Source organism: Nipponia nippon, unplaced genomic scaffold (genome assembly GCF_047370975.1).
Source record: "Nipponia nippon isolate SJK-2023a ecotype South Korea unplaced genomic scaffold, ASM4737097v1 scaffold_7, whole genome shotgun sequence".
NCBI lineage: Eukaryota > Metazoa > Chordata > Aves > Pelecaniformes > Threskiornithidae > Nipponia > Nipponia nippon.
The window spans coordinates 30274058-30295242 of NW_028262391.1; the positions used below are offsets into that span (position 1 = coordinate 30274058).

The 21185-nt window shown below is 62.4% G+C and overlaps 3 protein-coding genes across 25 annotated transcripts in view; 2 read left to right on the plus strand and 1 right to left on the minus strand.

The window, feature by feature from the left end:
- Positions 1–8578: 8578 nt before the first annotated feature.
- On the plus strand, positions 8579–13973 carry MAB21L4 (mab-21 like 4). The gene is given in 6 exon segments (XM_009462809.2): positions 8579–9468; positions 9471–9738; positions 10832–11054; positions 11891–12044; positions 13237–13593; positions 13839–13973. Coding segments are annotated over 6 exon segments (1317 nt in total). The 5' UTR covers positions 8579–9246; the 3' UTR covers positions 13932–13973.
- A 33-nt stretch (positions 13974–14006) lies between these two features.
- AGXT (alanine--glyoxylate aminotransferase) lies at positions 14007–18332 on the minus strand. 5 transcript variants are annotated; one of them, XM_009462810.2, is made up of 11 exons: positions 18030–18332; positions 17708–17900; positions 17304–17368; positions 17125–17225; positions 16811–16881; positions 16398–16482; positions 16028–16123; positions 15684–15753; positions 15491–15586; positions 15155–15283; positions 14468–14716 (listed from the first exon to the last, which is right to left on the minus strand). In XM_009462810.2, exons 1-11 carry the CDS (start codon positions 18282–18284, stop codon positions 14609–14611), a joined length of 1269 nt encoding a protein of 422 aa, XP_009461085.2. In that variant the 5' UTR covers positions 18285–18332; the 3' UTR covers positions 14468–14608. The 5 variants fall into 5 exon arrangements, with proteins under 5 accessions (XP_087595535.1, XP_087595534.1, XP_009461085.2 ...); XM_087739411.1 differs by having other exon boundaries at positions 15155–15280; positions 16028–16189; XM_087739410.1 differs by having other exon boundaries at positions 16028–16189.
- A 1830-nt stretch (positions 18333–20162) lies between these two features.
- KIF1A (kinesin family member 1A) overlaps positions 20163–21185 on the plus strand; it is a 43318-nt gene continuing 42295 nt past the window's right edge. For all 19 annotated transcript variants that reach the window (XM_087738743.1, XM_087738744.1, XM_087738746.1 and 16 more), the window contains exon 1: positions 20163–20347. The gene's annotated coding sequence lies outside the window, so the exon portion shown is untranslated. The remainder of the gene's footprint in view (positions 20348–21185) is intronic.

The window sequence follows — 21185 nt, forward strand, 5'->3', positions numbered from 1 at the left end:
AAAAATCTCCTGGAAGAAAATGTTAAAAGGAAAAGAGGGAAAAAAAAAAAAAAGGCAAAATCCAAAATAAATAAACGGCCACATCCGGATTTCTCCCCTGAGACACTAATAAACGCTTTATGAGTTTGATATGAATTACCCTCCCCAGCCATTTACAGCTGATCTTCTGGAAGGCATTAGGCTGCTCACCCCTTCCCTGGCCCGGGGGACACCGCACAGGGGGACTCAGCGGGGGTACCGCCACCCTCTCCGTGCAACTCATCCGCAGCTCCAGGGGTGCAAGCCAAAACCCATCTCTTTTGGGGAGTGGCCGGGGGGGGGGTCTTCTGGCTGTCGCCATCTACCACCTCACACCCGGGAGGGTGAGCCCCATGCTCCTGTGGCGGGGGTTGCACCCACTCGTGCCATGTGCTCCCAAAAGTCCTGTCTCCTGGCCCTGCCATGCTGTGCAAGACCCCGCTGCAAGCTCAGCTCCCAATGGACACAGCGACATGGTGGCACCAACCTGCCCCCCCGCTGCTGCGAGCATCCCCGCAGGGGCCATCCCAGGCTTCTGCCAGCGGGTTTTCCCTCCGCAGATGGGCAGGGCAGGCAAGAGGGAGCAGCCCTGCCGGCAGCCATCCCGAGCATGAGGGAGGGATTTCCTTCCAGGCAGGCTTCGCATGGGAAAGCACCACAATGCTCCCCTTGCGTTGTCCCAATCCAGCTCCTTGAGATGTTAAATTGAAAGCAGCAAACCAAGCAGGGAAAACAGCTGTGGGCCACAGCCGGCAGCCATTTCCTCTGCGCCAGGAGCTGGAGCCGGTGCGAAGCCAGGGTCTGTGCTGGGAAGGCTGGGAGGAGCGTGGCGAGAAGCAGCCCTTTTCCCGCACCATCTGGCCACGCTCTGGCCACTGCCACCCGCTCCCTCTCCAGGAGCAAATGCCCCTTTCCTCTGCCCGCAGCTGCGTTCAGAGTGTCTGGCTTCTTGGTGGCCTCCAAAACAGGGTCGGGACCCCCAGCACCCACCCCAGGGTGTGGGTTTTGTGGGGCTGTCATGCTGGGGTGGGGACTGTGCAGGTCTTGGGGACATCCCAGGTGCTCATCCCAGGCTTCTCCTGCCCTTCCTGGCACCTGCGACTGGTGATGGTCCTCAGCAAAATGCCTCGGCATGAGTCCCAGCACCGTTTGGACCTGGTGCTTCCTCCTGGGCTCTGCAGGCACTCGGCAAGTGGGTTGAAGATGCCAGCGGGTGTTGGGCACACTGTGGGACAAGTTCGCCCACTTCAAAGCTGTGCCAGAGGGAGAGGCAGATGCCACCTCCAGGAGCGAGGGATGGAGGCAGAGGTCCTTCGGCCGACCGCAAGCCTGTCTCTCCCCAGCACCCCAGCACTGGAGTTGCCCAAAATCCATGGGCATTGTCTCCCCAGTTCTTCCCATCTGTCGCTCATGGCCCCCAGGGTCACCTGTTGCCTCTGGGGTAAGAGGGATAAACCAGTGGGATAAACCACTGGGAAAGAGCACAAAGCCCTAGCCCCCCAACTCAGCCAGGCCCTGCATGTTTTGGGGGGGGACATGTGCAGAAAGGACCGGGGAGCTATTAATGATCCAGAGAGCATTCAGCACGGATGCTTTCGGGTGGAGGGGCCTGCAGGTCAGCACATGGTTTGGATTTGGCTCTCCTCCTCCCTTCCAGTTAATTGGGCCGAGTACAGAGACCGTTCCCCGTGGATGCCGAACGTGTGTGCGGCACAAGCATCACCTCCCATGGGGGGGAACCAGCCCTGGGACCCCCCTCCCTGGGGTGGGTGAGGCAGCGAGGTAGCCCAGGGAGGTGTATGGGCGTTTGGCGGGGAGCCGAGGTTTTAATGAAGGGGTTTGAACTCGTTATCTGGCCCGGGTTCAAAGAATGCAAGAACACGAATCACGCGCATAAATGCGGGTGGTGGGAGGGAGCTGGAGGGTGGCCAGGAGGACGGAGGTTACTGCAACACATGGCTCCTGCTCCCGCTGCACTGCCCGAGCCTGCAGTGCTGCCTGCCTCTGCCCTCCGGCTCTACGGGGCCATGGGAACAGGGGGGACCCCTTCCCCTCTCCCATCCGCTCGCCTTCTGGGACTCCCCGAACCGCATGGCTGAGGCATCTGGTGGCTGCAGCTTGGCTGAGCTACAGTGGCAGGGTCATCACTTGGTGCCAATGGCATCCCCCACCTTGCTCCAGCCAAGGGAGCCCCAAGTGATCAGAAAGAAACAGGGCTGGGGCTCTCCAGGTGCTGCCATTTTAAGGCTGTTCCCCTGCCTCCCTGGTGAGCAGCAGCTCCGGGCTTCTCGGTGGTGCTGTGGGGACACAGTGCCACCAGGACACAGGAGAGGAGCTGTGGCTGTGCTGGCGACTGGTGACACCGGTGCAAATGGGGATGTGGGACCATTTAGACAGACACAAGCCTCATTTCCTGGGGGAAACCCTGGCCCAAGGCTCTCGCCTCACCACTGCAAAGCAAAGCTTTTGAAATGCTGAGGGTGCTGCCGGCTCTGGAGGGATCTGGATGCTGGCGGGGAGTCCCCCTGCCACCTTGTGGCACTGGGAACCACCCTGCCAGCTCATCTGCCACCCTGCCACTCACCACACCAGTCCCTGCTCTGCCACGCAGCTCCAGGGGAGGACAGGGATACAGCGCTTCACCCAAGGATTTGTCTGGTTCCTGGCATGGTCCCAGTGCAGGGGACAGTGCAGAAACCAGGACATGAGCGTGAAACCAATGCCTGGCAAAGTCTCATCCCTGGCCGGGGCTCCCAGCAGTAGGTGGCTCGAGTTGATGCAAGTGAAAGCCACCTGGTACCATGGTCCACAAGCCACATTAATGAAGACCTCAAACCTGCCACAAACCCGTGCTGGCAAGTCTGGCAGCCTGCAGAGCCGGGGCCAGCCGTGAGCACCTCCAGCATCGCAGTGTGGTGTCGGAAAGCAACACTGGATTTCCCAATCCAGCTGAAAGCTCCTTGGATGTTCTGCTGCTTTCATTATTTGACAGACCATGTTTTTTAAATTATTCTTGTATAAATATTTATGCGTTTTTACAAGAACCATGCTTTGAGCAACAGGCCATAGCAGAGGAAGGGCCAGAGGGGAGGTGGCTGGATGCTGGATTGCTCCATCCCTGCTTTGCAGGTCAGCTGGGGGTTGAGCGTGACTGGCTCACGCTGGGTGTTGACAGCCCACCCAAAAGAAAGGTGGCTGTTTGGCATGATCCTGCCCCCTTCCCTCTCTCCCCTGGCTTTCCTCTCCCCAGGGAGCAGAGCCTGGCCAAGCACCAGACCGACCAGGGGCCAAATCGCCTGCTGCGGGATGCACACTGCTGGCTGCTGCTGGGAGCCCCACGCAGCCCCACACACATCCCCGGTCTTGTCCCCGGCCTCATGCCTGGTCCCCTTGCCTGGCCAGGTCTGAAAACCACATCCTACAGCTGCCCTGAGCCGAGAAAGCCTGCAGCAAAGGGAGATATGGCTGCCGGTGGGATGGAGACCACTCCGCTGTTCCACGCTCCCACCCTGGGTACAGCTCCTTTGTCACCTGCTCCCACTCTGACACTGCACTCCAGCCCAGCCCTTCCACCCGGGCCCAGGTCAGGGAGGAGGCAGTGGGTGCCAGGAAGTCCTGCAGGTCTCCCAGAGAGAGAAGGGGATGGGGTGGGAGGCTCTGGGGGCCGCTGTGGCCCCTGCATCTGCTCCCAAAGCTCCAGGGCCGGGGCTGCCAAAGCTCCAGGGCTGGGGCTGCAGGGGGAACGACTGCAGAAAAGCCCCCTCCTGTCATGGAGACCCTCCCCGCCGGCCCCATCCCGCTCCCCAGGACTGTTGCTGTGGTTTTTGGGAAGGATGAGAGTGAGCCCCCCCCTCCCCCACCCACAGATGGGATCCACAACCCTTGCGTTTTCCGCCGAGCTCAGCAGAAATTCACCCAAAAGGTCAGTGACCAGAGAAAGGGACGATCCATCATTAAATAAATTGTTTTCATTTCCCAGGATAAAGGGGAGGAAAAGGGAGGGGGTGTTGGATCGGGACTGAAAGAAAAAAAAAGAGCACAAGGCAGGAAAACCACCCCCTGCGCTCCCTGCCGCTTGCAGCGTCAGCTCCTTCCCCGCACTCTTGCAGGGCTTTTACAGCCAAAGCTCTTAATGTGATTATAATAATTATTTCTTTCCTAGCATTTTTTTTTTTAATAAACAGCCTCTTTTGAAATGTCTCTGGGGGAAGCCAAGACTCCAGCTGAGCCCTGGCCCGGAGGAAGGAGCAGGGGTTGGGGGAGCGTGCGAATATCTGTGGGTGCGTGCAGGCAAGCATGTGTGTGCGGGAGCGCGCAGGCACCCGTGGGGGCACTCTCGGGGAGGGGGCTCCACTGGAGCGTGCGAGCACACCCGGAGCTGTGAAAGCCCAGGAGTTCCCCAGGGACAAGGAGGCGGGGGGCTCCTCCCCATCTCTCTCGGTCCAGGTGTCCCATCAAACCCCCCCTCACACCCCTGCTCTCCTGCTCCTCTGTGTGGTCCCCCCCAGGCCCAGGGCCGGGCTTTGAAATCTGTTGAAAAGAGACCCTTTTTGCCAAAATAAACAGCCTGTCATGTTAAATTACTCTCCCTTCCTCTCTACCTCCTCTGCCTGCATCCCCCCCTTCCCATCCCAGCCTTTTTGCTGGGGGCTTGCCACTCCGGGCAAACTCCTGACTCCAGTGGGAGGCTCATGGGGTGTAGGGGTGCCAGTGTTGGGGCCAGTGCAGAGCCGGGGCACTGGGGCAGAGCATCATCTACCTCCCACATCCCTGTCTCCCTGTCCCCTGCTAGCTCCTCCGCCCACCAGCTCAACCCCGTGATGTCTTTCTGCTGGGTGGTAATGGCACCTGGCAGGGTCCAGGGCTCAGCGGTGACACTGCGCACAGCATCCTATGGAGAGGAGAGCTGGCTGAGGGACGCTAGGGGCTCGCTGCAGCCCCTCGCCCACCGCTGCCATGTCCAGTGCTCCCCTGCCCCCAGGTTTTTTCCTCTCTCTCTCTTGCCCTTGCTCTTATTTTTGGATTGTTTTCTCTCTCCTGTTTCTAACGGAGTGAAAATTCATAGAACCATAAAATGCCGAGATGGAAAAGGAGTGATTAGCTCATTCAGCCCGGCTCCTCTGCCAGTGCCAGGCCGTTCCCCACCAGCCTCCCAGTGACTCGTCCAGACTGAGCACCGCGTGCTCCAGCCATGTCTTCCACGGCCTAACTGACCTTCTTGCTAGGAAATTTTCCCCCCTGTCTCACCTCCAATGGTGATTTGCTACATTTGAGCCTATCGCTGGGTTACGTGTCCTGGCGCTGCCCTGAACGCCCAGCCCTGCACTGTGCCTGGCCATGCCGCTCACCCCCACACACGGCATGTCCCAGGCAGGGCTCAGACCTCCGGTGTCTTGTTGCTTCCTCTGCATGGGATGGAGCTTCTGCTGTCTCCCCACTGCCCCGACCTGCGCCATCCCCTACCCGTGCCATCCCCTCCCCACACCAGCTCCTCTCCCTCCTGCTGGGTGGGATCTGCCTTGGCCTCCCGCAGTGCCCAGCTTGGGCTCTCCAGGGGTGGCAGGGAGGGATGCTAGTGGGCACAGAGTGGCCTCACGCCCCACGGCCCCCATGCAAAGCTCACAGCACTGGGCAACCTTCCCTCGGCAGGCAAAATGCAGGCAGGGGACAGAACTGCCACGCTAAGCTGCCTGCTTGGCCTTGGTGGCCATCTCCCTGCATTGAGGGAGACCCCCCTCTGCACCCCCGCACACCCTGCCAAGCTGGCCCATGGCCTGGGGTGTCGGGCAGCATCTGGCAGCACCTCTGACTGCTCCCACTTCTCCTGGCTGGCCAGCTGTGTCACCAGCCGTGCCACCAGCTGGCACTGCTCCCTGGCCAGGTCTTCCTTCTCTCTCTGTGCCTGCAGCAGAGCTGCTGCCTGCACTGCCTGCACTGCCTGTGCCTGGCAGCAGCAGGGTAGCTGCTCCTCCAGGGCCTGCTCCCAGCCCCTTGCCTGTGGGGAAGAGGAGGCAGAAGGGGAAGGGGAAGGGGAAAGGGAAGGAGGAAGGGGAAGGGGGAAGGGGAAGAGGAAGAGAAAGGGGAAGGGGAAAGGGGAAGGGGAAAGGCGAATGGGAAAGGAGAAAGGAAGAGTGAAGAAGGAAGTGGAAGGGGAAAGAGGAAGGAGGAAGGGGAAGGGGAAAGGGGAAAGAAGAAGGGGAAAGGGGAATGGGAAAGAAGAAAGAGGAAGGGTGAAGAAGGGGAAGGGGGAAAGAGGAAGGAAAACGGGGGAAGGGGAAGGGGGAGGGGAGGGAAAAGGGAAAAGAAGAAGGGGAAAGGGGAATGGGAAAGAAGAAAGAAGAAGGGTGAAGAAGCAATGGGAAGGGGGAAAGAGGAAAGAGGAAGGGGAAATGGGAAGGGAAAGGGGAAAGGGCGAGGAGGAAAGAGAAGGGGGAAGGAGGAAGGGGAAAAGAGGAAGGAGGATGGGGAAAGAGGAAGGGGAAAAGAGGAAGGAGGATGGGGAAAGGGGAAGGGGAAAAGAGGATGGAGGTTGGGGAAAGGGGAAGGCCCCAGCTTGCGGGAAGGGGCAGAGGGCAGCATTTTGCAGCACTCACCTCTTGATGGTGGCACCTGGAGGTCAGCAAAGTGCAGATGCCAAAGGCAGTGAGGAGCTGAGGGGGTCACATTGCACTCGCTTCTCCTGGTGCCAGAGCTCTGGCAGTGATGGGAGCAGGATGCTGGCCTTGTGCTGCGGGGTCAGCCAGCACCACGCCAAGGAGGGCATGGTTCCCCCACCAGCACCACGCTGCCCCAGGGGGGATTGCCTCGTCTCCCCACCCTGACGAGCCTTACCTTCCTATAGTACTGCTCCTGCTCACAGTTCAGTTCCTGCGTGTTCCCTGTGGCCTCCTCCAGCATCCCTGCCAGGTGCTGCCTGAAGGACTGTCCTGGCTGCTGCCACACTATAGCCTCCATCTGTGACAAAGCGATGCTCCTAGGGCACGCAATGACCCTGCCAGCAGTGCACCGTGCCCCACCACCCCTGGAAAAGCAGTGGCCTGCATCTATCTGCCCTCTTCCCCACATCAGGGCCTGGAGTGGTCATCTCTCCTGCCTGGCTTGGGCTCAGCATCCTCTGGGATGAGCCCAGACCCCTCTGATGGGGAGGGTGAAGCCCTCAGGAGCCCTGCTTTGGCAGCAGGGAGTCCTGCCGCTTTCGGCTCCTCTCTGGCACGCCAGCCACCTTATCCTCCCTGTATGATGGAGGAGGGCAAGACTGAGCTGCATGTGCAGCCCTCACCAGGACGGTGGTCGGTGTTGGGGACTGAGGACCCCAGGTGCCACCAGGTGCTCAGGTGGGGTGAAACCAGGAACGAGGCTCGGATAAGGAGACATCCTGGAGACATCCACCAGCCTCTAGGTGGTGAGGAGCCTGGTGCAGGCTCCCTCTCACCTCTGCAGCTCATGCTGCAGGCACATGAGGACGCTCTGCAGGTTGAAGCTCTGGCCCTGCTCCCTCTTGGAAGGCAGCTGGGGCTCCCTGGAGCTCAGCTGGAGGAAGGACAGACAGCCATGAGGGACAGACCCCTTCATGGTGAGTGGCTCCTCAGCCACACGGGACTGAAGGAGGCACAAGAACTAACTGGGAACAACCCCAGGGAGATCCAGAAACTTCATCTGGGTTATATAAAAGGGCCATAAAGAGCCTGAGCCACAGGAGGCGGGAGGACTGGCCCTGAACCCCATGGCTCTCTCTCCCCTCCCCTGAAGTGGTCCTAGGGCCCCATGCTCGGCTGTGACCTCCTTCCCACACAGGTTTCCACTGCCACAGAGCCTCCCCCACTCCCTTCGCTGCTCTGACCAAGGGCAGGAACAGTTTCCAGGGAAGCCTGGGGTTACTGAACTGTGCTGTGCTGCTGGGAGAGCCCTGACTTCCATCCATGGGCTATAATTACTAAGAGCTCTGGCTCAGGACCCGTGAAGCTGGGGAATCTGCCCCGGGAAAGGCTTGGCACACACTCTCCTCTCCAGGATTTGCAGGAGGTGCTGGAGGACTGAGGGCAGGTACAAGGGTACAGCCAGAAAGGCTATGCGCAAACAACAGCCAGTTGCTGCCCTGTCGTGGCCGGAGCTGTCCTAACTCAGGGCAGCCCAGGGGCTAAGCCTGTCCCGGGCAGCTCTCGGGAGGCGGAAGGTGACCAAGACCCCGCTCAGATCGGAGCACGGACCCAAAACACAGCCCTCGCCTCAGCGACAGCTGCTCCTCCTGGCGGCAGCCAGGCTGAGGACCGCCACCTCCGGCGCCACGGCCCGCTCCCACCCCGCTGCCGGGCCGTTTTGGGGCCGAAAGCGCCGGTTTGCCTGTCCCCCGCGTGGCGATGCTCCACGCGGCCCAGCACCGTCGCCAGGCAACCGCGCCGCCGGGGCGCGCCGTCGCCATGGCGACCGCAGCCGTCGCGCTTCGGGCGTGGGGGGCAGGGGGGCGGTGTTGCCGCGGTGACGCGGGGCGGGGCCCATCTGCGGGGCGGGGCCGGGCTGCCGCAGTGGGCGGGCCTGCGCCTGAGCCTGAGCCTGGGCCTGGGCCTGGCTCGGGCCTGAGCGAGCTGTGGCCGGGTGCCCGACTGGGCGCAGGGGTCTCTGCTCGGTTGAGGGGCGCCGGGAGCTGCCTGCATCTGGCAAGCTTGAGCCTGGACCTGAGCCTGACCCTGACCCAGATGGAGCCGCGGGCTGGGCACGGGGGGTCCCACAGCCCTACCATGGCCACCGTAGCACGGCTCGGCTCCAGCATGAGCCTGCTCCCAGCTCCCGTGGGCACAACACAAGTGCAGAGCAGACCTGCCCCAGCAGCTGCAGGCAGCCAGGCCTGCTGGGCTGGGGTGGGAAGTTGGTGGCTCGCCTTCAGCTGGCACTGGCTGTGAGGGGATGCTGCAGGCATGCAGCTCCAATGCCGGGAAAGGTGTGGGAGACCACAGCATCATTCTGGTGTGACCTGCCGGCTGAACATCCCTTGTCAACCTGCTGGACTGCCAGGGGGGGCCCACAGTGTGACTCAATCCCCCGCCCTGGATCTGCCTCGGGGGGACATGGTGCTCCCGGCAGCTCTCCCTGGCACTCACCCAGCAGTGGTGCTTGACAACGCCCGGCTGTGGCTTCCCTCCGCCTGCCCCGCGCTGGCTCCCAGCCCTGCCCTCCCTGCCCACATATTTTTACTCCTGCTCGGAGCAGGCTTGGGACGGCAGTGGAGCTGCCATGGCAGCCAGCGTTTCCCACTGGCACAGCTACCTCGGGGTGATTGTGTCCCGCGAGAGGCAGCAGCTGGAGCACTTCCAGCGGGCTGAGAACATCCTGCTGACCCTGCTGGAGGGCGTCCACGCCAGGGAGCCTCGCTTCCTTGTGGACTATGCCAGGAACCTGGAAGCTTTTGAGTTTGCTCTCTCTGCCTCTGAGGATGCTGTCACTGTGGAGGTCTGGAGGTCCCCCTGCGGATCAATGGTGATGCTCTGCGGGTGCTGGCGTGCTGCCCTGGGGACACCCCAGCTGGGCACCGTTCGGGGATGGGCACCTGCTGTCTGGGAGTGCCCTCTCCAGGGACTGACTTGGAGGACTGGACCAGTGCCGTGGGTGTGGTGGAGCATGGAGGTGGCGCAGGTTGCCTGGTTCCGGACAAAGTACTCCATCACCTGAAAGAGCTCCTTGTTTCGGCTATCGTGTGCTGCCAACGCCGCTTCCTGCTTCAGCCAGGTGCGTACACCGGCATGGCGCTACCCCAGCTGGGAGCTGCTTCCAGCGCAGCTGGGGAGCCCAGCTCGGCAGTGGTCCCTTGCACAGACAGGCTGGGGTGTAAGTCCCCAGGTGCGTGGCCCGCCCAAAGCCTGCATGAGCAAATGGGTGCCCCGCTGTGCGCTGGGACAGGCTTTGCCCTCAGCTAAAGAAGGGGAGATGCAAACTACTCCCTGCCATCCTAGGGCAGCAGAGTCATCCTCAGGCAAGTTCACCCTGGGCTGATGGCACCCTCCTTGGTGGGTGGCAGCTCCACGCAGGGTTCACCCACCCCTGCCGTTTGTCCCTGGGGGGGGTTTGCTCAGGGATTTGGCATGCTTGGCTCACCCTAACCGTGTTCCCTCCATCTCTCCTGGCCTCCAAGTGTCCCCTGCTTCCTGCAGGAGGATGTTTGGAGGGTGAGTGTGTCAGGGCTGGACCAGTACCTTGGGGCATGGATCTGACCCTGCACACACACGGGGCCCCAGCTGGGAGCAGTGTCCCTGGGAAGGACACGGTGGGGAAGGGACCCTGGGAATGCCTGTAGGGGTCCCATCAGCTTTTTCATGCATTTCCATCTCCAAAGGTGCTTCTTGAAGTAAATCTCAGCCCTGATGGAAAGGTGATGTGAGAGGACCAGCAGGTCTGAAAGTCTCTTAACCCAGCCCCAGCAAGCCCACTGTTCTCTCCTTCCTCCTCAGCCAAGCCAGAACCCTTCGTCTTCCTCTACCCCCACAACCTGAGACCCTTCCTGGTCTGTTTTTCTTCGACCACGTTGTTTTTCTGTTCAGCTACCCAGCAGCATGGCTCTGTTAGGCTGCTCGGGACTTGCTGCTGTGCCCATACCCGCTGGCCTGGCCCTGAGCCCTGCTGGAGCAATGGTCCTTCCCAAAAACCACCGCAGTGGGGTTTGGAGAATGGCTTTCACTGGGGAACCACAGCCAAACCACAGCATTGGAGAAGGATGAGTCGAGTGGGGTGGGACGTGCTCACGGGCGTTGCAGCATATACCTGGTTCAGCCTGTGGGACCGGCTGTGGTAACCTCCTAACTGCAGCCAAACCCTCTGCATCTAGGTGACCTCAGTGCTGAAAATCTGTGGGAAGATGCTATGGAGCTCTCGCTGCTGATCCGCGGTGGCTGGAAGACTGTCCGCTTTGACATTGTCCCGGTGGTGAGGAGGCAGCAGGAGCCACTCCAGCTCAAGGGGCGGCAAAGCAACAGGGGTTTCCCTGAAGGCAGTCTCCGGAAGGCCACGGAAGAGGCCCACTTCATCCCTGCCTCTCCCCATTGCTGGAGGTGAGCAGCTTGCCTCGCACACAGGGTGACCCTGTCCCAGGGATCCTGCTAGGCCGGCAGCGCTGTTGGGTGTAGGCAAAAAGGGGATGGGAAAGTGGAGGGACATGCCAACAGGGGGATGAAGCCACGCCCTCGTGTTGCCCAAACCAGCTGCCCTGTGTTGGGAGAAAAACCTCAGCCAAATTTCAGACAGCTCAAGGAAAGAGGGGGGGGGTGTGCAACTGAAGGAGCCCCCTCCAAACTGTTTGCAGGAGCTGAACCCCAGCTGCATGGAGGGTGGCAGCTCTCAGACCTCTGCTCGGGCTTCAGGAGTGAGCCTGGTCAGCTGGCAGCAGCAGGGTGATGAGCCGCCTCCCAGGGCAGGCTGCGGGTGGGAGGGAGGCTGGGTTGACACACATCTTTCCTGCCAGCACAGCTACCTGGCCCCAAGGAGGGGCCGAGCATCTGGCTGGACCAGCCCAGGCTTATTTTGGGCACAATGTGGTCCAGCTGAATGCTCGGCCCCTCCTTGGGGTCCAATCCAGCCTCCTCTCTGGGGCAGCCTGCAGCCCTCCCCCCTGCACGTAGGGGAGCACAACCTTACTTCACCTCCCCTCTTGTCCCTCCTGGGAAGGCAGGAGCTACTCAGAAGCATCCCCATCAGGCTGAAAATCTACCTGGTCCCTCTTCACCAGAGGCAGGTGTGGGAGGCGGATCCAGGATGCTGTGTGCCTGGGGCCACATGGGTGGCCAGGGGGATCCCCACACGTGTTGAGTCACTGCAGGTACCCTCTCCCCAGCTGGGAGGATGCAGGTCTCCATCTTCCCTCTGACCAGACCCTGCTTTCTCTCGCCAGATCCTCCACTCACCTCCCCATCCTGAAGCTGCTCCAGGCAGTGGACACACTGAAGGGACCCCGTCTGGACAGTCTTCGCCTGCTCGACCAGCTCCGCAGCCAGGACTGGGGAGAGGAGCGGGGGAAAGGTGGTTTCACCTTCAACCACCTGAAGGTAAGTAGGTTCCACTGGCAGCACTGTGGCTCTCTGGGCAGGCAGAGCCAAGGCTGCTCCCCTGCACCCCACTGCGGCTGATCACTGCTGGAAGAAGATCCCAAGCAACAAACCCAAGTGTCTGCAGTGCTTTGGGATGTACCAGCCCATGAAGGTGTCCAGAAAGGATGCACACTGCTGGCCATGGTTAGAGGGATTTGATCCTTCTTCCTTGCGAACCGCAGGCACTTGCTGGATTGAACCAGCAACCTCCAGCTTGAAACACCCTAGGTGTTAAGAGCTGGGGCTCTGTGCCAGTGTGCTAGGCATCCCCTGGCACAGGCTGCCTGTGTCTGCAGGGGCCATACTGGGGATTGCATTGCCGTGCCTGCCATGCTGTAGGTTGTCCTGTGCCCCTGTGTGCTGGGAGGTGCCCATGCAGGGCTGAGGGTGGCGTTTCCTCTGACAAAACCCTCTTTCCCCACCCAAACTGTTTTTGGCACTCTGGCACCACGCCAACTGGTGACGCCGGTTGGGAAAGGGGCCATGCTGGGGACAGCACCTGGTGGCACAATCCAGGTGTGCCCTGCCTTGTGGTGGCTCTCCGGGCCGGGGTGGAGAAGGAGGCAAAGTTGTCTTCTGCTGAGAGAATGGCTCCAGCTCCAAGTAACCCAAATCCTGTGGGTTTTCCTTTATGTTGCATTCTTTGATTTTTTTTTTAAAAAAAAGGCACAGTATGCATCTGTCCTTCAAAAAAGCACCTTCTGCTCCAGCCCACTGCATGTGTTGCCCGTTACGCCATGTCACCAAAAGGCATTGGTGCCAGGCCATTTGCCAACGCAGTGCTGAGGAAGCTGGCGTGGAAGCTGCTGGGGGTTCACCTGCCTTGCCAGCAGCTGATGGAAACCACAAGCAGGGTTTTTTATTATTGCTTGGTGCCTGTGGAAAGCTTGGGCGTGTTGTTTCAGAGCTGCTGCAGAGCTGGGACCTGCCGTGGAACTGACACAGGGGCTCTTAGGAGAGTGAAGCAAAGGTTCAAAACTAAGGGGTGGTGTGGCTCCGAGAGCCTGCACAGCCCTAGGCTGCTGAGGATGTGATGTCCATGTTGAGGGCTCAGCCCCACAGGTAGTAGTTGCATGGTGACGTGCAGGGTGTGAAGACACCACCTTTGTGGGGAGTGTCCAATCCCACACCCTTCTCTCCCTCCCTGCAGATGGTGCTGCTGTGGAGCACAGAGCTCTTCCCGTCCCCAGAGGACTGGCAGGACCTGGAGGGCTCTGTCTACAGGCTCTTGGTGATCCTCCTCCACTGCCTGGCCACTGGGCACTTGCCCCACTTCCTGCACCCGGAGGAGAACCTCTTCCAAGGAGAGCCCCTGGACCTCGCCTCCCTCTACCGTAAGGTGGAAAGCTTCGCCTGGGACCCCCGACGCTTCCTCCGCTTCCATTTTGGCTTCCCTGCACGCACTGACAGCTGGCAGGCAGACCCCGGCACCCGAGCCCTCCTGCAGCTCCCCGCCAAGGACGGGTCATACTGGGACACAGCCTACTTTGACATCCTGCTCAGCCAGGTAACAGGGACCAGAGAACCTGGGCTGGTCTTGTGAGGCAGAGCGCAGCAGCGCCAGAAACCACCTGGGCTGGGCAGCTTAGGATGCACTGGAATTTGCCCCCAGAGTGCTCCAGCCCCTGGCAGCTGCTGGCATTCGCTGCCCAGCCCCGCTCTGGAGGCTGTGGGAGGCTGGCGATGCTGGGGTGCGGGGCTCAAGCAGAGCAGGGAGCCCTCTTGCCTCACTCCCCACCTGCCTCCGCTTAGTTCCAGGTGTACCGGATCGAGGACGGCGCACGCCACTCGGCAATGTCCCAGCTCCTCTCCAAGATCCAGCGAGAAATCTCCCAGCAGAGCTGAGCAGGACCCCGCTGCTGCCCCATCTGGGTGTGTCAAAACTCGGGGGGATGCAAGACGAGCTACAGGGCCAGGAAGCAGCATGCTGCCATGTTGCTTTATTGAGGAAAGATGGTACTAGGGAGCAAGCTCACGTCTGCTGCAGCTGGGTGGGGATGCACGGCCTCTCAGCTCCCCTGGTAGAGCTGGGTGCCGGAGCAGGTGTTTCATCCCAGGGTACCTAATCTGGGGGGGATGGATAGCATCCTGCACAGCTGGGCTCTGGTGCAGGGACGGCTGAGGGTGATGGTGGTGGGAGGGGAAGGGACCTGTGGTCGGATCCTGCATCCAGCCCTCGTGTCACCTTGCAGTGGGGCTGCCGTGCCCTGGGGCCAGGGGAAGGGGAGAAGCTGGGGGGCTAGGCCATCAGGGTGAGAAGTGACCCTGCGCAGGGGACCTGGAGAAGGGGTTTTGAGCCACACCTTGCATCTGCTGAGCTTGCATCTGCTGAGCTTGCATCTGCCCTCACCTCCACATCCCCTGCTCTTCCAGCTTCTCCTTCCTGCTCTGGCTTGGGTTGCTGTGTTGCAGTATTTCCTGCCAGCTCCCTGGGGAGGCAGTGGAGCCTGACAGCTGCCTGCAGCCGGGCACTGGGGGGAGCGCTGTGCCAGCTTGTCCGGACCCCCCCTTTGCAGGGGTGCTCACAGCCTGCTGCGGCGGCAGCACCCGAGGGCGTCTTGCAGAGCATGCAGCACACGGTCCACGTTGCTGCTAGTTGAATTGCAGCCCATGAGGCCAATTCGCAGGACCTAGGAGGAGAAGGTCAAGTGCCTCCCTGCAGCACCCACCTTTGCAGCCATGCCCTGGTGCCATCTCCCTGCGAGCAGAGTGGCTGGCAGCAGAGCGCAGGCTCCCGTGCAGAGCAGGGGACATGTGAAGAGTGGCCACGTGCACAGCCAGGCATGAGTGCATGCGCACAACTCCCTGCTTGCTTCTATATAACACGTGTTTCCTCTAAAGACGTGTCACCCTGCTAATTATGTGCATGGTTATTCAATTATACGCAGCAATTGTGTGTGGTTAGGAGCAGCTATGCATTGCTGCAGGTGATGGGATGCATCCAGCTCTGTGTTTGCTGTTTGCAGCCAGAGAGCACCAGTTAATCATGGGGCACGCCACTGATGGATGAGGCTACAGCTGGGTTCGATGCCTGGCTGTGGGCAGTGGGAGGGAAGGACGCTGTCTACCTTGCCCACCGAGGGGCCCAGGCCCCCGGCGATCTCGATGGCATGGTTGTCCATGAGAAAGGCTGTGATCTCCTTCCAGTCATAGCCCTCAGGCACCTTGACAGTGGTAATGGTGGGAAGTCTTGCCTTCTGGGGAAAAGAGAAACTGAGCTAAATCTGCAGCTCCTGGACACGGCCCTGTCTCTCGGTGAGCCCGGCAGCCTGCCAGGAGGGAGCGTCGCTGTGGGGGGAGTTTTTTCTCTAGCATCAGAAGCTGCCTAGGCATGTCTCCAGCTGCACAGGGCCATGTCGTCACACTGCCCCTGCACCATGGCGGTGGGCTCGCCCCGCACCCACCTCCTCCTTCACGAAGAGCTCGAGCCCCAGGTCGCGCAGCCCCTGGCACAGCTGGGCACAGTTGGCCCGGTGGCGCTCCCACGAGCTCTCCAGACCCTGTGGGCAGAGAGGTGGGAGAAGGTCCTGGCACCCACCGCTCCCCTAAACCCCACCAGCACTGCTGGTGCCCCCCTGCCTGTCCAGCACGGCTCACCAGCTCCACCAGCATGGCCAAGCCTTCCCGCAGGCTGAAGAAGCTGTTGATTGGTGCTGTATGATGGTACCTGCAAAACCCAAGGGGCACCCTTGGCAGGTTTGGCCTGGCCTGCAGCAGAGCAGTACTCCACCTCACGGTGGGGGGGAACCAGGGCACAGTGTCCTCCCTCCTCTTCACCCAGTGCAGAGGGGATGGAAATACCCCAGGGTCGCTTTGCAACCAGCGGACAGGGTGATGGGGAGACAGGGCCCAAGTCCTGCAGGGCAGACAGCCCCCGAGCTGGGGCGAAGGCTGTGGGTGGGACAGCTGCGGCCATCTGTCCTGGGATGGCCTGCCCTCACCTTCGTGGCTCCCTGTCGCAGCCCCAGTAGTTTGCCAGCCAGCCCATGTCCAGATAGAAGGATGGGGGCTTTGTCTTCCTCCTCAGCATCTTCTCCCTGGTGAAGCAGAGTGCTGGGGAGGAGCCAGACCTTGACCCCACCACCTCTGGGGTGGCATCAGTCCTGCAGGAGGGTTCCCCCAAAGCAAGTGCAGAGGTTGGCTCCAGCACCCATCACTGTTCAGGGATGGGCCAGGCTGTGACCCTGCAGAGCTGCTGCTGGGCATGCTCTCCAGAGTGGGGCTGGAGTGGATGGCTGGCAAAGCTGGCAGGGTGACAGCCTCCACCCAGCCCCATCATCTTTCCCTCTGGTGGGACGGGGCTGCACTTACCTGGCTCGCTCGCTGAATGAGATGGGGGCACTGCCAGGGGGGGCGTTGAGGACTTTCTGAGACCCTGAGTATAGGACATCGATCTCTGCCCAAGAGGGGAGGCAGCTCCTTAGGGACTGGGGGCTCCCAGCAGGGACACACTGAGCCCCCCCAACCCGGCTGCAAGTGGTGAGTGGGAAGCACAGGGTGGCACACGCCGCAGGTCCTGCTTGTGTTTGGCCTGCTTTGAGGGACACCCTGGCACTGCTGATGGTCCTCTGAGAGGAGCAGGCTCTCTGGCTGCAGCTGGACCAGTTTCTAGTGCTGCTAGCTCGAAATGCAAGTGGTGGGGCTGATCCCACTGCCCTCCCTCCCTGGCCCAGGCATGAGTCCCCTTGTCCCCTGGGTGCCCGTGATGGCACTGTGGCTCTTACCCTGCTGGTCCATGAAGAGGGGAGCTCCCCCAAGTGATGCCACCGCATCCACGAGCAGCAGGCAGCTGTGCCTGTGGGAGGATGGAGCTCAGCCTGGTGTCCCTGCCACCTCCTCCTGCCACTTCCTCTTGCCACTCCTCTGCCTGCAGCCCCAGCATCCCAGTCTCCCCAAGGCCGCATGTCTCACTGGCACCAACCACTTCCAGCACAACAGAGCCAGAGGAGAGCCCAGGGCATGTAAATCCCCACGCCCCAATCCCCGACGGCAACCTTGGGGTGCCGCCAGCCCCCATGGGTGCCCGCTGTGCACTGACCGGTGGCACAGCTTGCCCAGCCCCTCCAGTGGCTGCAGCACCCCCGTGGAGGACTCGCCATGGGTGATGAACAGCACCGAAGGCTTGTGCCGTGCCAGGCCCTGCATGAAACAGAGGGGAAGGTGACCACCCCTGGGGCCAGCTCATGTCCGCCGCCCCACACCGCGGCTGTCACTCACCTCCTCGATGTCCCACAGAGCAAAGTACTCGCCCGGGGGCTTCAGCAGCTCATGGACATTGGCTCCTGGGAGGGATTTTGGCAGAGGGAGAGCAAGGTTTGGGCATGCCTCCCACTGGGCAGCCACCTGCTCTGCGAGGGAATCGGTCATGCGTGAAGCAGGAGCGCAGCTGCCTGCCAGGATCTGGCCTCCAGCGGATTTGGCCAGTGGAAAAGCCATAAACCACTGTAAGCGAAGGGACATCACCCTGGAAAAAAACTGGAGCGCTCTCCAGCTGCGGAAGCCATGTCACCGGCCACTGCCACCAGGATGGGGACAGCAAGCCAGGGGTAATGTTCTGGCATCCCACACACAAGCCCGGTCCCCTGAGCCCTGCCAGTGCCATCCAGCTGTCCCCAGCGTACCCAGCCTCCTGGCAATGTCAGCGGCGCGTTGTCCCCAGATGCCATTGACCGCCACCAGCGCGGTATCACCGTGCTCCAGGAGGTTGAGGAGGGCAGCCTCCATGGCGCAGTGGCCGGTGCCGCTGATGGCCAGTGTTAGCCAGTTCTGTGTCTGGAAGGCATACTGGATGCCCGCCTTGATCTCATCCATCACCTGCAGCGGCAGGGTCCGACTGGCACTGCAATTGCCACCCTCGCCCAAGCAGAGCTGTCCTAGCCCTTTGTGGGGCGCAAGGGAGAGGAGGGGAGGGGAGGGGAGGAAGGCTGGGCTGAGGCAGCTCACCTGCAGTACCTCGGGATGCATGTGGCCCAGGAGCTGCTGGCTGCCCGCAGCCAGGATACGGGGGGGCACGTTGCTGGGCCCTGGCCCGAGCAGCAGCCTCTCTGGCACGGCCAGGGGCCGGAGCAGCCCCTGGGGCGGGGGGACACGGAGCAGGCCAGTGGCCATGGTGCGCCTTGCCATCCCCAGGAGCCGAGCCCGGAGGAGAGGAGCAGTGGAGGCTGCCTGTGCAGCACCCAGTGCTGCAGCGCAGTGCATCCTGTCCCAGCAGTGTCCAGTGTCCCTGTGGACATTGACCCCAGGGCTCGGTACCCCCTCCACTGGCCTGGACTCTGCCCCGGCCTCCTCCTTATCTGGTTAATGTGCCACCAGCACCATCTCTGCTGTCTCAGCCACCTCATTTTGGGTGTTCCCCCCTTGCTAGTGCTGGCGGGGGGGTGGTCCCCAGGCATGCCAGCCTCTGGGACTGGCAAGCACCCATGCAGACCCTGTCCCCACAGCCCCCGGGACACCATGGCTGATGGTTCCCAACACCATCCCAGCAGGTGGGATCCCTGCTCCTGGCCACGCAGGTCCTGTGCCATGGGATGGTTGTGCTGGGACTGGCCCAGCACAGCTGCCATGGTCACAACTCCTCCAGCAGCACAAAGCTCTGTTGGCCAGGTCTCCCTGACCAAGGACCTGCTTTGCAGAAGTATACCTGGCCGAGTGAGAGACGCCTGGAGGAGGGTGGCCATTGGGATGGCCTGCATGAGGGCAGAGCCATGGGGTGGGACATGGCTGCAGTCCCTGCCGCAGCGAGCTGTGCTCTGTGGGCTCAGCCTGGCTTGCGGGCATCACAGTGTGTCCTGATGATGCCACAGGCCATGCATGCCTGTTCAATATGCTGTGCCTGTCACCCCCCATGTGTGCCCATGGTCCATTGTATCATGCCCATCCTCCGGCACATTCTTTGCCATCCATACTCTGAAACGCAAACAAGCTGCCCGCTGCTGGCTCCTGGCAGGTCCAGGAGTGGGTCCCTGGCCAGAGGAGCCACTCAGTGAGCAAAGCTTTGGGCTAGGGATGACGGTTATGAGGTGGAAAGCCACCCCCGGGCAGAGCTGGCACTGCTGGCTGGTGCTGAAGGCATTTGGGGCAGGTGCGTGGGGCTGGCAAGGTGCCAGGCAAGAGCACTTCTGCCCGGGCAGCCGGATGCTGGTCTCTGAGAGGAGCTGGGAGCCAGTGTGGCCGACACTGCATGGATGATGGAAAGCACCGTTAGCTGGGGGACTGCTGCCCAGTCATCATCTGCTGAAGCGAGGACCAGAAGTCTTGATGTCCTGAGAGGTCCTGAGCTAGCCCCTCGTCCTGTGCCCCAGCCACGTGCTCCTCTGGCTGAGGGGACTTCCTGCCACGAAGATTACTGCTGGATGCTCACAGCATCACTGAAATGCTCAGTCCTTAAAACACTGGCAGGAGAGACTCGCTGGAGACCCACCACCACTGCTGCGGGTGGGTGGATGGAGACCTCTCTGCTGCCTGTCCTCTAGGGAGACTTGGGGAAAGGCTGGACAGGGAAGGGCCATGTGGCCTCGCGGTTGGCGTGGAGGGGCGAGGGAGGATGCGCTGCTGGAAACAGCTGGCGGCAAAGGTATAATCTTCTTTCCGCGCTGGGTCTAAATTCCCCAGCGCAGATGGACAGGGAGCCGGCCGTGCCACCCCAGGGGCTGCGGGGCGGGGGCAGCATCAGGCCGGAGGGGCGAAGGAGCTCTGCACCGGGGGGGGATGCTGACAGCCGGGGCTGCCGGGGGCTGGGGGCCAGGGGCCGGGGCCGGAGAGGGGGTCTGGGGCCGGCAGGAAGCCCTGGAGAGGGCAGCTCACCCCGGGGCAGGGGGCCGGCGGGGCCGGGGTACCGCGCCCGGGGGAGCCGGGGTTGGGGAGGGGCAGTTGCCGGGCGACGGTTGCCGGGTGACGCGGGGGGCCCCGCCCCTCCCCGCGCCCTTGCGGCGGTTCCGCAGCGCGGACCGGGGGTGGGGGGGATGCGCTGACGTCACCGCTCCATCCCCGGCTCGCGCCCTCCCGGTTCCGTCCCCCGCCCCTTCTCCCGGGCGGCGGCGGCCAACCAGCGCGCGGGGCGGGGCGGGGCAGGCGGGGACCGCAGGGGTGGGGTTGCCGCCACCCGCACCGGCATCGGCACCAGCACCGCATCGCATCGCACCGCACCGCACCGCACGGCTCGGCCCGGCCTCATGCCGGCGCCCCCCGCCCGCGGCTGAGCGCTGCGCCCCCCCCTGCCGAAACGGGCACGGGCACGGGCACGGGCACGGGCACGGGCACAGGTAGGGGCGGGCGGCACCGTGCGGGACGGAGCAGCCCCGCCGCGGTCCCCGGGCGCTGGCCAAGCGGGGATGGCGATGCCGCCCCTCTCGGCACCGGCGGGGACCAGGCGTGGCGGGGCGAGCGGGACGCGCCCTCCCGGTCGGGCGGGGGGCTGCGGCCGGCGGCCATTTTGCGGGGCCCCCCGAGGTGCGGGGGAGGGAGGCCGGGCGAGGGCTGCCCGCGGGTCCCCAGCGCGGCAGCCGGCGGGTGACGCCCCTGCTTCCAGAAGGATCCCACCGGGGGCGGCATTCCCGGGGACAGGGCGACGCCTCTGCGGCCCTGGCACCAGCCTGAGGTGGGGAGGGGGAGGATGTTGTCCCCGCAGCCCGTGGGAGGGGGCACACGGACGCTTTTTCACCCCCGAGCCGCCTCTGCTCTCCCCTTTGCGGCAAGTGGCTCTGGCCATGATGCTGAGCCATCTTGCGCCATCGTCATTCCGCTTCAGAGTCAATGAGGGTGCTGGAGGGAGCAGTGGGTGCCCCGACTGGGGTTCTTGCCTGTAGGGCTGGCTTGCCAAGGTGCTGCAAAGCCGAGGCTCTTGCTTGGCCCACAAGGACGAGCTGCTGCTGCTGACCTTGTGCTGGGGGGCAGCTGGGTAAGGGCCGCCATGTCACTGCAGGCCAGTGCCGATGGCTTCTGGCTGGAGGAGGGGGTGAACCCTGGGCTGAGGGGCTGGTGCAGAGCCCTGCTCTTGGCCACCCTGGAACCCAGGGAGCAGTCCTGCACCTGTCCCATTGTCTTCCTCCTCTGCCTCTTCCTCCTCCTCTTCCTGCCCCATGGGGCAGCGTCCCCTCCCCT

Bases quoted from the DNA above. Each gene is read 5' to 3' on its own strand.
- AGXT (XM_087739408.1), bottom strand. From the start codon at position 18,284: ATGCACTGCGCTGCAGCACTGGGTGCTGCACAGGCAGCCTCCACTGCT. The intron at 16,483-16,810 runs GTAAGAGCCACA...CCTCTTGGGCAG, and splicing joins CCTCTTCATGGACCAGCAGG to AGATCGATGTCCTATACTCA. The intron at 14,717-15,154 runs GTAGACAGCGTC...TTCTCCTCCTAG, and splicing joins TGGGCCCCTCGGTGGGCAAG to GTCCTGCGAATTGGCCTCAT.